Source organism: Fistularia commersonii, chromosome 20 (genome assembly GCF_037954325.1).
Source record: "Fistularia commersonii isolate RoL2024-O1a breed Wild chromosome 20, RoL_Fcom_v1.0, whole genome shotgun sequence".
NCBI lineage: Eukaryota > Metazoa > Chordata > Actinopteri > Syngnathiformes > Fistulariidae > Fistularia > Fistularia commersonii.
Genome location: NC_141303.1, coordinates 12,063,349 through 12,079,023, shown reverse-complemented (window position 1 = coordinate 12,079,023; position 15,675 = coordinate 12,063,349). Strand labels below are relative to the sequence as shown.

The 15,675-nt window shown below is 41.7% G+C and overlaps 1 protein-coding gene across 2 annotated transcripts in view; it reads right to left on the bottom strand.

Moving 5' to 3' along the window:
• Nucleotides 1-515: 515 nt before the first annotated feature.
• Nucleotides 516-15,675, bottom strand: part of dlgap2b (discs, large (Drosophila) homolog-associated protein 2b) — a 90,775-nt gene continuing 75,615 nt past the window's right edge. For both annotated transcript variants that reach the window (XM_086167534.1, XM_086167535.1), the window contains 4 exons: nucleotides 15,240-15,646; nucleotides 14,210-14,301; nucleotides 12,707-12,859; nucleotides 516-8,546 (listed from right to left, as the gene is read on the bottom strand). In XM_086167534.1, the coding sequence (XP_086023660.1) occupies nucleotides 8,331-8,546; nucleotides 12,707-12,859; nucleotides 14,210-14,301; nucleotides 15,240-15,646 (868 nt within the window). In that variant the 3' untranslated portion in view covers nucleotides 516-8,330. The remainder of the gene's footprint in view (nucleotides 8,547-12,706; nucleotides 12,860-14,209; nucleotides 14,302-15,239; nucleotides 15,647-15,675) is intronic.

Genomic DNA, 15,675 nt, shown 5'->3' with positions numbered 1-15,675 from the left:
CGTTACGGTCATAAAGTTGTTAGTTAAAATGTCATCATTTACAAGTTTAGTCATCATGACATCGGTGTTCATGTATTTGAGATGTTCAAATACCCACAAAATTGAAGTGAAAATATTAAGTTTGACATTTTTAAATGGAATCCCAGAATCAAAAATGGCCACACTAGTAACATTTAACAGTTACAAGCGAAATAATCACGGGGCCCTGCGCTGTACTGTCCGCCACTTCCCTGACCTTGCCTGATGGGGAGTTGAAAATACCGCCTGCGAGACAGTCGACAATTTGATAGATTCCATTTTGTCGGCTCCAGTGCCTGAAGAGGCAAATGGGATTTTAGTTTTTCAGACATTTTCTCAATAGAGAAACCCGTGGCTTTGGCTTGTTTGAATATTCCATTAAGGACCAGGGCATTAAACCCTGACTGTAGCTCGCTGCCCCTCGGGGATTTTACAGTAAGTCGAAATCCAAGTAGTTCACGTTGTAGGACTAGGACTCAGACAGTTTAAAATTGATCTTTTATCAATCCACAGTATTTATTAGGTCTGGGAAACATTGCACATATTCCAACCCTCTCAAGGAGGTGAAAAAAAGTCATCAGTAACAATTTTCCTGTTTTCCTTATAAAGTTTAATTTGCATAATTATTTACAAGAGATGAATTACAGCAGTACTCAGAAAAGGCAAAATATACTGGACCACACTGATAAAGCGGGGAAATCATAAAATAATATATAAATGATTGAAATCATTTCAAAACTTGCATTTAGCGTTTAACTTCAAAAAAGGAAGTTTGAAATTTGCCCTAGAGAAAGAAATAAGGAAATGAAATATCCAGTTTAAATGAATCTTACAAACACAAAGCAACCTGTAGGATGCTGTAATATTGAACAGCAATGAAACACTAAATAATACATTCATTTTCACTATCCTGCATGCTATCTGAAGATCTTAAAAAATAATGTCAACAAAAGAACGATAACCAACAAAAACATGATTAAGCGCGGAAAATAGTTCAATTTAAATTAGGCATATATTATATATTTATATATGTATATTTCTGTACAAATACTGAATATTTGGCATTATATTCATCCTCATGATTGATATATCTAACTTCAAAATATTTTTTTTCTTTTTTTTTTTTTTTTTAAGATAACCACAAACCTTTTATGCTATCAAATGTTTCTCATGTCACATTCCAGAACCCATAAGAGGCCTTTAGTAAGTTCTAGCCACAGCCACGACACGACACACGTCTCCACCAAAGGCAAACAACATTGTGACGTGTCTCTCTCTCCTCATAAAAGGCCAAACAGAGACAAGTGTTTGCATGAATGTATTTGAAGCGCCCGTCTCGTTCCGGGGTACTCCGCTGCGGTCACAAATAAATTAAAAGTACACAAACTGGACTGTGATGAAAACCATTAAGTCTGGGTTCTTTCTCATTTTACAAAATGAGATCCGCTCAGATTTTCTAATTGAATTGACTTAATTACTTAATCTGCTTTTTCAGCAGTAAAAACATCTGAGTATTCTCAGAATTGTGTTTCTCCCAGTATTTTCCTTGAGTATTGTCTCATTTACAATTAATCACCTCTATTTTTGTCAACAAGAAATAACACAAAAATGATCACGTATTGAGTTGAAATAGAAAGAATAAATCTAACGGACATTTCTAAAAAGCAATTGGAAAATTATGGGCGGAAATGGTTTGTAATGTTCAATTTTCAATTCTTTAAATTCTTTGATTTAAGCTCAGGTCTGTCCCGTTATTAATATTCAGTGAATTGATTGTAGAGATTGGATTGCATTGGACTTTAAGACTTTCCAGTCTGTGTACTTTAATCTGACGTCACGTTAAAGTAATAAACACGAGCGTGTGATGGTTGAAAAAAATCAAATAATCAAACTTTCAGCTGAGGCTCCTCAAGCAGAGAGATCTGGATGATTGGCATTTGACAAAATTCGAAGCATCGCCATGAAGGCAACCATCTACAATCACCTTATTGCTCGGAGGGCAGATTTATGTACAGGTGAAGTTGAATGTGGCTGATAAACACTCAGTTCAGGTTCGGGGGTGCGGGGGAAGAATCTGTGGCTACATTTATGGGAAGAGAGAGTAAAGAATAGAAAGACATCTTTGCAGTGCAACTGTGAGACAAACAAGGAGAAAAGTCTGACTCGGAACAAAGAGTAAAGAGATCCTGAAACTCAGGGAACTGCTTCCGGGATGTCATGTGACAATGTATGTTTCATTGTGAATGTGCGTGTGTGTGTGTGTGTGTTTGTGTATGTGTGTTTGAATGAGTTGATCACATCTGAGTAAATATTTCATCAATGAAAATCCACGACACCACAAAACCTTAAAAACCACTGATTGTTTTTTTGTTGTTGTAGTTTGTGCCTCGAAAACAATAGGTGGCCCGCAGCCCCTCCGAGGTGCTGCTGCATAGTACACAGGTATGACAAAAGTTCCCAGCCATTAAATGTTTGCTTAAAAAACATCCAACCGTGAGGTAAGTCGCTGCAGATGACCCTGCCTGTCCTGTCTGAAATACTATTGCCCTTATTTATTCACTTTTTTTGCCCGGTCAGGTTGGTCTGATTCATAAAATATTACAATATTTTACCCGGGAAGAAAGGCGGATTAAAAAGAAATAGCCTTAACGTTGTATATGACTTGAGAGGTCTGAATGTGACATTAAGATGATGTCATTCACGCTGTTTTTGTCCTAAATGACGAAACACCAGCTGCCAGAACACAAGAATCCGAATCCATTAATGTAATCATGGAAAATACAATTAGAAATTAAACTGAATAACATACGTTCATCCTTGTGCTGAGGTTTTGTTACAATGTGGACCACTGAAACAAATAGAAGTTGCTGTGAAAATTCTGAAAACTGACCCGGTCCGGTTTCCAGCCCTTTGTGAAGATATTACAGACACCTCATTGTCTTTTCACATGCCTCAACCCGAAGACACGCACACGCCTAATACGCATCGCAAGTTAAGGCACCTAAGGATTTGTCATGTACATAATAGCCAAACTCTGGAGCTCCTAGTAACGGGGCGAGGGTGGGGTGAAGTGGAATGGGTGCAAAATCCCAAATTGGTCTGTCTGGCTTCTTCAGAGATGGTGACAGGAGAAAAAAGGTACCATGATGGTAAAACATCTGCCCTCCATTTCTTACATGTATCTCATGTAGAACTCAACAATGTGGCGGGAATGCAGCGGCCGATGCCCCCGTGGTGCAGAAACATGGTGCAGAAACAGCTAACATTTCACGGCAGGGGACTGTGAGTTGGTGAGTTTGCAGCCAATAATAATCCAGCATTCTCAGCATTAATCCTCTTCCTACATTTAATTTTGGTCAGGACTTAACAGGGGCAGGAGAAATAAATAGGGGTTTTATGAATAAATCCAGCTGCTTGACTTATTATAGCTGCTTTCAGATGTTTCCTTTTGCAAACACCCTGTCAGAGAGGTGAGCTGACAGCAGGAGCAGCTCTCCGACAAAAAGCCAGGCAGACTTTCAGAAGATCGGGCAGGCAGAAAGGCTGACGTAACATAAAAAGTTGTCTTTTTGTAGTTCTCTGAGCGAGGACGAATAACAGGACAGTATCTCGCACGTGGACTCCACCGCTGAAGTACTTTGTAAGTAACCGAAAAGCTGCGATGTGCCGAGATATGACCAATGCTGCTTGTGCATTTTGGAACTGTCGTGTCCTGCAAAGCCAGACTTATGAAATGAGAATTTTGTTTCTTCAAACATCCTTTTGATTCTTAAATGAAATTTATTTCCTGCCAGCGCCGAGTAAGAACACCGATAAGACGATCTCTGCTCCTTCAACAACAAGACGAAGAACTCGCGAGACACTGGAGACTTTGTTCTCGGGTAAGAATGCAAAGATGGCCCACAGTTAAAAAAATACTGAAGCAATGCCATGAACAGAAATGTATTTTCCAGCCTGCTCTTTAGACAAAGATGAAAAGGATTCATGGGCTGAAATGGCTGTAATGATCTGGCGGTCTTTCATAAATGGGAATCATTTGGGGAAAAAAAGGGAAATTAGTTGGAATCAGACGATTTTTTGCAGTAAAAATCCCTCGAATGAAAATATATCATTCTTAGCGAATTTAAGAAAGGAGGTGGAGGTGAGATGAAGACGCACCCCCTCCTCCACCCCAGTGTCTTGTCACTTCACAGTTTCTGATTCCCGGTGTCAGACGCTGGATTCAAGTTTTGAGTTTTCGTGTTGCCACCACTGTGTGTGTGTGTGTGTGTGTGTGTGTGTGTGTCAGTGGGTGCTTGTGAGGTCACATAACTTCCTTGCTATAGGACACCCAAAATCGCATCACTTGCAGAGAAATGCCCCTGGCCATTTAGCTTTTCACAATTCTTAGTGTGTTTGCATTCCTTTGTAAGCCGATTCCAGTATACAAAATACTTGTATGTAATTGTTGTTGCATATTTACTACATAAGGAACTACTGATATGAGATTAATTGTGGGAGTAAAATAAAGGCTTTCCTGGCAAAACTATTAATCTAGTCAGCAGAGGGCTTACCTGGGGAAAAGTCGGCCCAGTAAGTGATAGAATTCAAATAAACGAATCAAAATGATGCCGAAGTAACAAGATCCGGATGCTGATTCTCACAAAACACGGAGCCCTATTTTATAACAAAGCAAGTGTTAACTTCCGGACAGTTCAAACGAAAGAAAACAATTCAGTGCAGAGTCGTCCCATTGTTTTCTTGTATACAAATATAACACAAGACATATTGGGATTTGTAGTTTATAGCGTGTGATGATGCTAAACTAGCGCTTCCATCAAATACAGTTTAGTAACTGGCAGGAAGCAGGTTTCTTCCTGAACACACGTAGAGCAGAGGTTTCTCTGACTAATAAGCCAATTCCGCAAAATGTTCCTCTACTGTTTTAAAATCAAGAGAAACTGAAATCCTTTAAATCGCTGCTCACTTGGTCCAAAGCACAATTATTTCCATTTTCTGTCATGTGTCACTGTGTCAAATCAGCGGCAATGGCATGACAAAGCAAGAGTGACATGAACACATTTTGCATAAAATGTCTGGGAGTGTCTGGTCTCTTGTCAGTGTTTGGAACATTTTTCGTGCCTCCGCTGTTCGGTGTCATTTTTGCATCGTTCGGGGCTTTACATTCTTGAGTGTTTTCGTTTAAGGCCGCCCGGTAAAGATAAGATTTACAAATTTTGCACGGATGTGCACAAAGCAAATTACTGGTCAGACACATGCAAGCAGAACAAACCAGCGAAATAGTTCCTCCCAGACACATCTCACTGCCTCACACAAGTGTTTATAGAGCAGATCTCACCTCCCTGAATAAACCGGGAATCATTAAACATTGAACAGTAGCGTAATCCGATTGGCCCTTTATCAGCATTTGTTTTAATTAGCAGGCGTGAGATTTAAACAGGGAGGAAGGCACCTGCATTCCAAGTCTCAGGGCGAAGCTGGTAGAGTCGCATAAAGTCACAATATGAGTGGCTCTGACACACTGCTGCAGGATGCCCTTGGCTCAGGTTGGGCATATTTTACTATAAGGTTGGTGGAATGTCAAAGCCGAAAATAGGCCCATTTCATTGAGGACATTTTGACTGATCACAGCTGGAAAATTACGGGCTGTATCCTTATCAATGCCGCCTAAATCCCTCTTATAGGGGTGGTGCAGATTTATTCTCGGACATGGCTGAATGACATGTGGTGTGTGGTTTTCCTCCTGTTGCCGCTGCACCGTTTCTGCTTTAAAAATGTGTGAAAAGTGTATCCGTCTCCTGCGCTCCACGTGAAACACCCCCTGACTCAGTTCTTAAACCTTCTCCTCATTTTCGCATTGCAAAGATGGTCTTTTCACAAAGTCACAATCTACCACACTTCACCGGAGAGACAATGGGCACCATATTAATAAATCTCTGTTTAAAAAGTCCTTGAGTATATGTATGTGTGTGTGCACATAGGACTGGGTAAAGGACAACAGTTTTAGAGTAAAAAGCAGCACCATTTACTATAGTAACTGAATATTGTTAAAGTGTCATTTGCACCTGTCTTCCCTAGACTATAAGAGCAGATCGAACACACAAGTGTTTTCATTAAATGCCACTTGGAACAAAATGTGGATGTTTTTCGTGAAATGCTCTCTGTTAGCTAAGATACACCCCGTCATCAGCAACCCAAATTGCCATCAAATCCATCCACCGTAGTTCGAGCCGTTAATACTACACGTGTAGATTGTGATCGTATGACGCCGTAATTATTATTCAGTGTGTTAGAATCACAATATTTTTAATTTTCAAGCGGCTCGAATGCCTCTGGAAAGTAACGGAAATAAAACACAAGGTGCAAATATTTAAATGAGACTAGGTATAGTAACATGGAATTCTGTAGTAAATTCTCCATTTCTGTCCTTGCAATTCAACTGCAACATTATCACATGAGTTTCATAAACTACATTTCCCTTGGAAATACAAACATGAATATAAGGCGCAAAATGCATTGTTCAACACAGTCACCTCTTCCAGGCTGCAGACAACTGTCTCTAGTTAATAATTCATATTTGTTCTGCAATGGAAATGTATCCTGCAGCAAGTTACATATATATTTTAAAAAGAGTCTGGTCCTAATAGGGATGGGATCACAGAAATGAAATGAAATGATGATCTGGGATTTCTCAGTTGTTTCTTTGTTTTCTTTGTTTTCGAGATCTCGGTCAGCAACACTGGTCGACAGCTGCTGCGGGCCCGCTTAAGACGGACTGATAGTACCGGTGTATGTTTTAAAGATTAGTAAGGAGCACAGCTGATGCAGCACGTCAGCCATTCGGTCACACATTCTCTCGACACGGTTCATTTTTTGAATTTTCATCAAGAAAGCAGGAAAAAAAAAAATCAGCTATACAAGGTTTGATCCACCTTTGGGTGTTCTGTCAACAAGATACATTTCTGGGGAAAACACAGAAACGCATTGTTGTGACTTCACAGAGGATGCGTTAGCCCGAGACCACTGTTGCTGGTGAGACGCTTTAGAAAAGTTGCACTTTGTGTTTCCCTTTGAATGTGGTAGAGTGTAGCTTGAATGGGACAATGGAAGCCAAGGCGGCGTGATGTCAATGTGGATGAATTCATGACTTAAAGCAACCATTACAGACTTTTAGTTTCGGCTGACTTCGGCCAGAAATATTGGCAATGTTAGACTGGTTGTGGGATGCTCGTAGACCCAAATACTGCTGTTTCAGGACTTCAGTGCACAGACCGGTTTTCTGTTAAGTTATGCTACCTATTGCTATATGCTACATAGCAATTCTGTGCAACCCAACTATTTAGGATTTCACTCGAGTTGGTTTGGTTTAGGCAGCAGGATACGTTTGTACTATTTTAGCCCAAATGTCACAATAGGGGCTATAATAGCACGGAGCTACGGTAGCATTTCTTGACAAAGCAACACAACTCGTGCCCAGAAAAGGGCCGCATCCAGCGAAAAACAGGGTCATGGAAATCCAGTCCTTGCACAGCAGTTCTGAAACTGCTACCTCCAGGGTCTGTAGCAACTTGCCATCACTAAGAACACATCATTTTGTAAGTAAGAGACAAAACAGGGCAGCAGATTTTGTAATACGCTAGATTCTATTTTTTCAAATTTTATCTAATAATAGAGGAACCGTGATGTGCATTTTAGTTCTCAAGCAATATCTAAGGAATGGCGTTTTACACCAATGAGGTCTATTAATAATACCTGGCTTCCTGTTGCTCACAGTCCTTTTCATCTCAATGTAAATGAGCTCTTTTGGACATATAGACGGTTCTCCTTAATGGTCTTGTTTGCTTTAATAGATCATTTTAGGGCATCGTAATAAAACAGATGTGGCTACAAATCTAAAAGTCCCGGTAGCTGCTTTAACACTGAAGGAAATGTGTATCTGAAAGCAGCAGCTCGTTCTTATGGCGTAAAGTCAGCCCAAAACGACACCGGGCATCCTCTCAAGACATGTCATCACAAAGGTTTTTGACCTTGAAAAGGCTGGTGTCCAATCACGTCGTGCCCCGCATCCACCTATGATGGAGAATATAAAGCTTCTTGAACGCAGCTGCTTGGGATGCTCTCCCTTTGGCAGTGCTCAACCGTCATTTGAGATATTATGGAGGATGCGTTTTCAGCTAAACGCTGCCCAGATCAGTTTAAGCAGGAACAACCAGAGAACGGCAAGGGATGATAAAGTGGATGACTGATGACAGATGAAGACAACAGGGGGAGGCTGGTGTGGGGTGGAGGTGTGAAGGATGAATCTGTGGACCTCAAAGCCTCGTCTGGGCCTCGGGGATATAGATCTCGATGCTGTCAGCCCTCTCCGTGGCTGAGTTTTGTCTAAAAGAAGCTGCCCTCTTGGCGGCCATGAGTCGTCTGCGAGCTTCCTGACGCTGGCGGTCCTGGAGGTCCAGAGAGCGCTCCCGCATCATGCTGCCACGTCCTCTGGACGGCCGCCTTGACAGAGGTGGCGGCCACTTTCGCTCCTAGACGGGTGCAGAGCGGGACATGAAGTTAAAACCATACCATGTTTACGAAGCATTTAATGAGGAGTCTTTGGAAACCATTTCTCTGGTTCTCAAAGTTTCTTCTTCCTTATTGTTTAAACTCAATTCTATCTTAAAAAGCATATGTATGTATTTTAGCTTTCGCCTCCGAGAGCAGACCGGTTAACTTCAGGGTCATTCCAGATATGGTAATTGCTCATTTTAATGCAAAACAAAACTTTAAGTGGTATTTTATTTTGTTCTTGGAGTTCGACAGGAAACTCATGGAAGTTATACAGGGCCTCTTTCTCATTTTGCAGGCTCCCAGGGGCCATCGCTTGATCTACTGCCGCTGTCTTGCCAGGGGTCCACCTGTGTCGTGTCTTTTACGCATTTTGAAGTTACTATTGTATCATGTCAGGTTTTACCAAGTAGCTGTCAGCACTACTAATATTAGTTGTAATACATCCTTTGCGCCTGTCCCTCCCCACCCTAATATCCCCCTCTGTCTCGATGACACGCTTCCCTTCTCTCTCTCTGTCTTTTCCTCTCACCGCCTTAACTGGTCGGGACAGAAGGCCGTCCACGGTGAGCTGGGATCTGTCCATGGTTTCCGCCCAGTAAAAGGCAGCGTTTTCTCACCTCGCACTGAACAAGTTTTCAACAAATTTAGTGCCTTAGTTTAAATCATAATAGAGTTCAAATGACAACCTGTGGTAATTCTGTGATCCTTGTCTGCCTGCTCATTCAAACAACAGGGAATCCATTCATTAAGAATCCTTCTTAGATCATTTATCTTTCAAAACAGATATTATCGTTGGTCAATGTTTTTAATGAAAAGAATACAAAAGAAATTAACCATTTAAGATAATTGCTTGGAACGAGAGAATTGAAATGTGCATAGATATTTCCATATACATCATATGGCCATAAGTATTCACTCACCAATCTGAATAATCCGAATCAGATGGTCCGATCACTTCGATGGCCACAGGTGTATAAAACCAAGCACTTAGGCATGCAGACTGTTTTTACAAACATTTGTGAAAGAATGGGTCGCTCTCAGGAGCTCAGTGAATTCCAGCGTGGAACTGTGGTCGGATCCCACCTGTGCAACAATCCAGTTGTGAAATTTCCTCACTCCTAAATATTCCACAGTCAACTGTCAACTAAGAACATAGAAGTGTTTGGGAACCACAGCAACTGGGCCCCAAAGCGGTAGGCCACGTAATCTGATGGAGCCAATGCTGAAACGCGAAGTGTGAAGAGGTCGCCAACTTTCTGCAGAGTCAAGAGCTACAGACCTCCAAACTTCATGCGGCCTTCAGATTAGCTCAAGAACAGTTTGCAGAGAGCTTCATAAAATGAGTTTCCATGGCCGAGCAGCTGCATCCAAGCCACACATCACCAAGTGCAATGCAAAGCGTTGGATGCAGTGGTGTAAAGCACGCTGCAACCAGACTCTAGAGCAGTGGAGACACGTTCTCTAGAGTGATGAATCGCACTTCTCCATCTGGCAATCTGATGGACGAGTCTGGGTTTGGCGGTTGCCAGGTCTGACTGCAAGGTGCCAAGTGTGACGTTTGATGGAGGGGGGATCGTTGGTGCGGGGTTATTTTTCAGGAGCTGGGCTTGGCCCTGAGTTCCAGTGAAAGGAACTCTGAAAGCTTCAACATACAAAGACATTTTTGGCAATTCCAAGCTGGAGCTGGCCTCTTCCGTTTCCAACATGACCATGGACCAGTGCACAAAGCAAAGTCCAGAAAGACATGGATGACAGAATTGCACAGATAGACCTGATCAACCTGATAGAACACCTTCGGGATGAAATTGAGTGGAGACTGAGAGCCAGGCCTTCTCGTCCAACATCAGTGTGTGGAAGAATGGAAGAATGGTCAAAAATTCCCATAAACACACTCCTGAACCCTGTGGACAGCCTTTCCAGAAGAGTTGAAGCTGCAAAGGATGGACCAACATCATATTAAACCCTATGGATTAGGAATGGGATGTCACTTAAGTTCATATGTGAGTCAGGCAGGTGAGTGAATACTTTTGGCCATATAGTGTATGTCGGTGTTTAATTTTAAACTTGAGAGCTTGGTAAACATTGTTTTCCTCATTTGTTTCCCCTTTTTCATTAGTATCCTGATGAATCTGCTTCATGGTGTGATAAAATTTAACTGTTGGTTGATATGGCATAAAAACTAAAAATAAAAAAAGAAAGAAACAAATAATAGGGAATTTTATTCAAACACATGGCAGATCTCAGTATGCAGAGTAACAGTGTTATGGTCATTCAAAGAGCAAATTAGTGGAAAGCTCTGGATAACATTGAATTATAATCATGTGTATTATACTGAAAAGACAATATAATGGCAGAGAGAAAACTGTTGGATCTACAATTCATTTGGAACTACTTAAGGTAATTTAAATTCAAGTATGCTGGGGTGGAAGTTCAATTCCTCTGTAGTTCTTGTAGTTCCTCATTAAAATGATCTCGGTAATATATGTCGTACAAGTGCGATATCACTCATGTGTCTAATTGCTTCAAGCGCTTAGTTATGTTCGAGGCCATTTTTCTGTTCTGTACTTCATGCAGTTCCTGCAGCCAGCCTGAGAGGGGCAGTATTTGGTTTTAAATAGATCAGCTCTTATAGTTTGTACAGAGGGAGCCCTTTTTGCCTCAACACTGGTATTAAAGCTTTCACGACAGCTGAAGACGTGTAAGAATATAAACTGCTTGCTGAGCTCCAGGAACCGTCGACTCAACCAGCACATCCTGTGAAGAACCTGTGAAAGTAGGTCAATTCTGCTAATTTGAAAACATACATATTGAAGCATAATGATAGAATAGGTGTTTTGGGATGCTAAATAGGCAGTGTTGGAATAAAAGCCTCATAGGAGAGACGACAAATCTGGAGTATCTATGTCACCATTAGGGCTTTGTGCATCTCGAGCCGAGCCTGCTAGAGGTAAATGACGTCCTAGGGACTCTGAAACCGTAGCATGCAGATAATAATCTAATAGCCCTGGAGAATTTATTTGTACCTCAAATAAAGCTATTTGGTCTAAATCGGCTTATTGCCGCCTTGTATTGAATAGATACATGTCGGTTAAATTTTCTATAATCCTCGCCCAAAACTCAAAATGAGTCAGGCCATGAAACTCATTCCAATGTCACAAGCTTTCCGAAATATTTGAGCAGCCGTCAGAAACTATCTAGATTTGTGTATCTTTTGTGGTACTTAAGGAAAGGTGGTAAATTAGGAGGCAGGGAGACAAACTGTTTTTGTTTTTTTCTTTACAAATTTTGTTTTGCTGATTTTTTTGGTGATTTTTTTTTTCAATTTGTACAAGCCATTTTCGTATAGTATTGAAAACAAGTAATTAACCTCCACATCCCACACACACACACACACCTCCCAAAAAGTTTTTTTTTTTTTTTTGGGCTACATCTTGTTCAAACCAAGCAAACATCCTCTTCAATTTTTTTGGTTTACAAATCCAAATGATTCCCTTGTCACCATGCTAAGCGTTATTCTGCAAGGACTCATCCATTCAAGTTAGATGGACAATGAGGGGAAAGACAGGGGGGCCTTGAAACTCTGTGCTGCCGCAGCAAAGCTTCAACTTCCTGCTGAGAGTGCAAGCTGGTGAAAATTACCCTGAAGTGTCAAGTGCTTGATTTGATCAAACAATAGGCAGCAGTGTATTAACTCTGCAAACACCCCCACCCCACCACCATCACCACCACCTACCAATGAGTCTGTGTGTACATTTTCATTTCGTACAACTGCTCTGACATTACTTGATCCTGGTGCAACGTGTGGAACAGCTAATTAGCCGTGGTGAAGAGACGGATAAAGTAGTTCCAACATGGGATGAGAACGGAGAACCTCCAACTGGTTGTTCTGCAAGCTTGACTCTTTATCAAATGTAGCTTGCTAAAAGCAAAATCTCCCACCCTGGGAATGTTACAGCATTTCTACTCTGTTCTATTTTTCTCGAAATCACTTTGCTACTACCATCATAAGAAAGTGAGTGCACAGGAAGCAAGAAACATTCCTTGTTTTCTGATTTGAACTGATTCTTCATTATAAGTGAACCTGCAACCTCATGCAGTTTCCACGTCAGTGTTATTAAGGCACCTCCGGTCCTACCTTCTTCTCCGGGCTCTCAACCAGCTGCCACTGGTTAGTCTTTATCTGCTGGAGCTCATCAAACTTGGCAGTGACGTCATCAATGGAAAGCTGCAGGAGGTCCCAGAATCCAGCCAGGTCCTGGGATGTGGGTCGGGGCATGGCACTCGGGTCCTGAGGGCACCAGAAGGCCAATTACTTATTTACCTCACAAAAAACACAGTGCGGAAAAAAGACAGATTGATTTTCCCCCTCCTGAAGCTGCGGCACAACATCGGATTGATCCGAGGCAACAAAAACATAAAAGAATGTCAAAAATACTTGAGGGAAAATTTGATTCTGTCACATTAATATTTTCAACTCCACACTCCTGCCACTGTGTGGCAGTGCAGCATCGCCACTGTTTGTAAAGTATATACTGGATATAAATAATGCAACTTAAATGAAAGTTTTCCGAGTGTATATTTGTCATTATTTATTTAGTGTCAGTCTGTCACTGTGTTCTGCCATTATTGGTCAAGTTGTTCAAGTATCTTCACATAGACTCGAGTGAGCAAGTTGTGAGCGACCAAACTTTCAGATCTTGTAGTTTCAGTCTAATGCAGTAATTTTACTTGATTTGCATTAAATTCCACAAACGTCCGTCGAGTATCGAGGGCCGCACCGGAAACGCTTGAGAGTAAGTTGAATGCCGATCACTAAGGAGGTCAATAAAAGTCAAACAAGTTAAGAGCTTTTATAAGAACCCAGCGGTTCATCCGCAGTCCGGCAGGGAAACATAGTCGCTCTCCTCAAAACATGTCTGAAAGCTCGGGGCAATCTAAGCCTTGTCACCACCAATGTGAGACTTAATTCATCATTCCATTATCTGCGAGGAACGAGGGGTGAACGTGCGCCCCGGAATCTTTCAAAAGAGAGAAACGTCCCGCTTTAAAAACTTACACAGACAGACACACACAAGCACACATGCGTGCGCAGTCAAAAGGGAGTAAGATCAGGCTTTTTTTTCAACCACCTCATCAAGGTTTTGCATTTCATTAAGAAAATTAGCTTTGCTTCAGAAAAGGTGTGATTAAGCGCCTGCCCATCTTTTCCTCCTGTATCTCCACAAACATTCATGCTTCTAACGCTACCTTTTTCCTAATATATGCTGACTCTCTGAGCACTTAGCATTAGAAAAGGTGTGAATTTCCAGTTGATGTGACATGAGGACTAAACAGTGAGACGGAGTGGCAGTCCATTACTCAAACTCAGAGATCCCATTCAAACTGCTGCCTTTGGGCATTAATGAATCGCCTAAAACTCCAGTGTGAAGGTGCTGCTTCCTATTGGAATTCCCCTTTCGTTTGCCACCGATTCAATAGCAATGGGGGGGTCTATTTCACTATTGATCTGTGTGCTCTATTCCTGGGAGGCGAACAAGTGCAGAGTCAGACCGAGATCAGAGAGCAATCCCCCCCCCTCCTATTTTTTTCCGTCTAGCGTTTTTCTACCATGCATAGAAAACATGTAAATCAGACTTACCAGGTTCTGCTGGCACAACCAGTAAAACTGCTGAAACTTTTGAGACATCAGAAGCTGAGCACTTCCAACCGCACTCCGGATCTTTCCAAGGACTGCTTGGACAGAGAAAGGGACACTAACAGCTTGGAAATAGCCAACATGTTGAGCAACATCTTCAAGTCTTGCGCAATGATCCAATCTGCTCGCAAAATTTCCCGCACGATTCAGATTCTTCATCACGAGCACAACATTTAATACTCTCGCTTTTATCGTCACTTCAATCCAGTCAGTTCAGTTTGAAAAGCAAAGGCTTTTAAAAGCTATACCAGCAATGCTTTAAGCTTTAAGAATCATGTATTTTGAGGATAGTTACAAGAGAAAATGTTATGATCCCTATTAGTGGGACCATTGTCAATACACTCCATTCCAATTCTTAAATAAGATGTAATATCTTGTTGTTATTCTCACATTGATTAAAAACATACCAATAACTTACCACTTCATAATAATGAGCCATGTTTTTCTACTTTTCTCCGTATTATCTAAAAACAGCTGCATTGCAATGCATAAGACATTTCCACACATTTTATGCCATATTTTTCTTATTGCAGTGGTTATGGGAAGATGTGATAATGAAAATACTTGAGGGAGAATTTGAAATCCGAGTGATTAGTCTCTATAGGCACTATTACTTGCTATATATAGCATTGTAATTATGTGGTTATATTTTACAGGATGCAGGGGAAAACAATCAGTTTTGTTCAAGAAGTTCATGACAAAAGGCAGGGATTATTGTAAAATGCATATATTCCAATAACGCTGTTACGTAATGAAGTATGGAGTAGAATAATTTGAAGAGAACACGCCGCTCTTCATTGAATACCCTGCATTTAAAGAGGTGTCGTCTTCTCCACTCACACAAATCCTGGGCTAATTATTGTCATAATATCGCACTAAATGATGTGCTTTTATATGTCCGGATCAATTTCAATCTTAAACCAAACAGCCGCTTCTATTTTAACAATTGTGCATCGTCACTCGGGACACTCACTCTCCTCTGACAGGTCATGCTCCTCTGCCTCTCTCTCCATCTCCTTGCACCAGCCCTCCATCCGTTTGGTCTCGTTGTGAAGGAGCTGCATAAACCAGCTGCCGTCCCTGCGGAGGGGAGACACACGGCCTGTCTCGCTGGTCTCCAGGCTGGGTTCTACCAGCCAGGGTTCCGGCTGTGGACTGGAGGGCCCGCTGGAAGGCCGGTAGTCCTCCCTGTAACTGAAAAGCCCCTGTGTGCGCACCGTACGGATGGCCCCGTACTGCGTGGGAGTGCTGGGCTCAGAGTGGCGGCCAAAACCACCGCCAAACTGCAAGCCCTTGTCTTCCATGGAGGGAAACCCTTCCAACTCCAGATCTGCCTGAACTGCAGTGGTCACACTGTTGGAACGCTTGAACCTACCATGTCTGGAATACAGAAGTTAACAAATTAATGC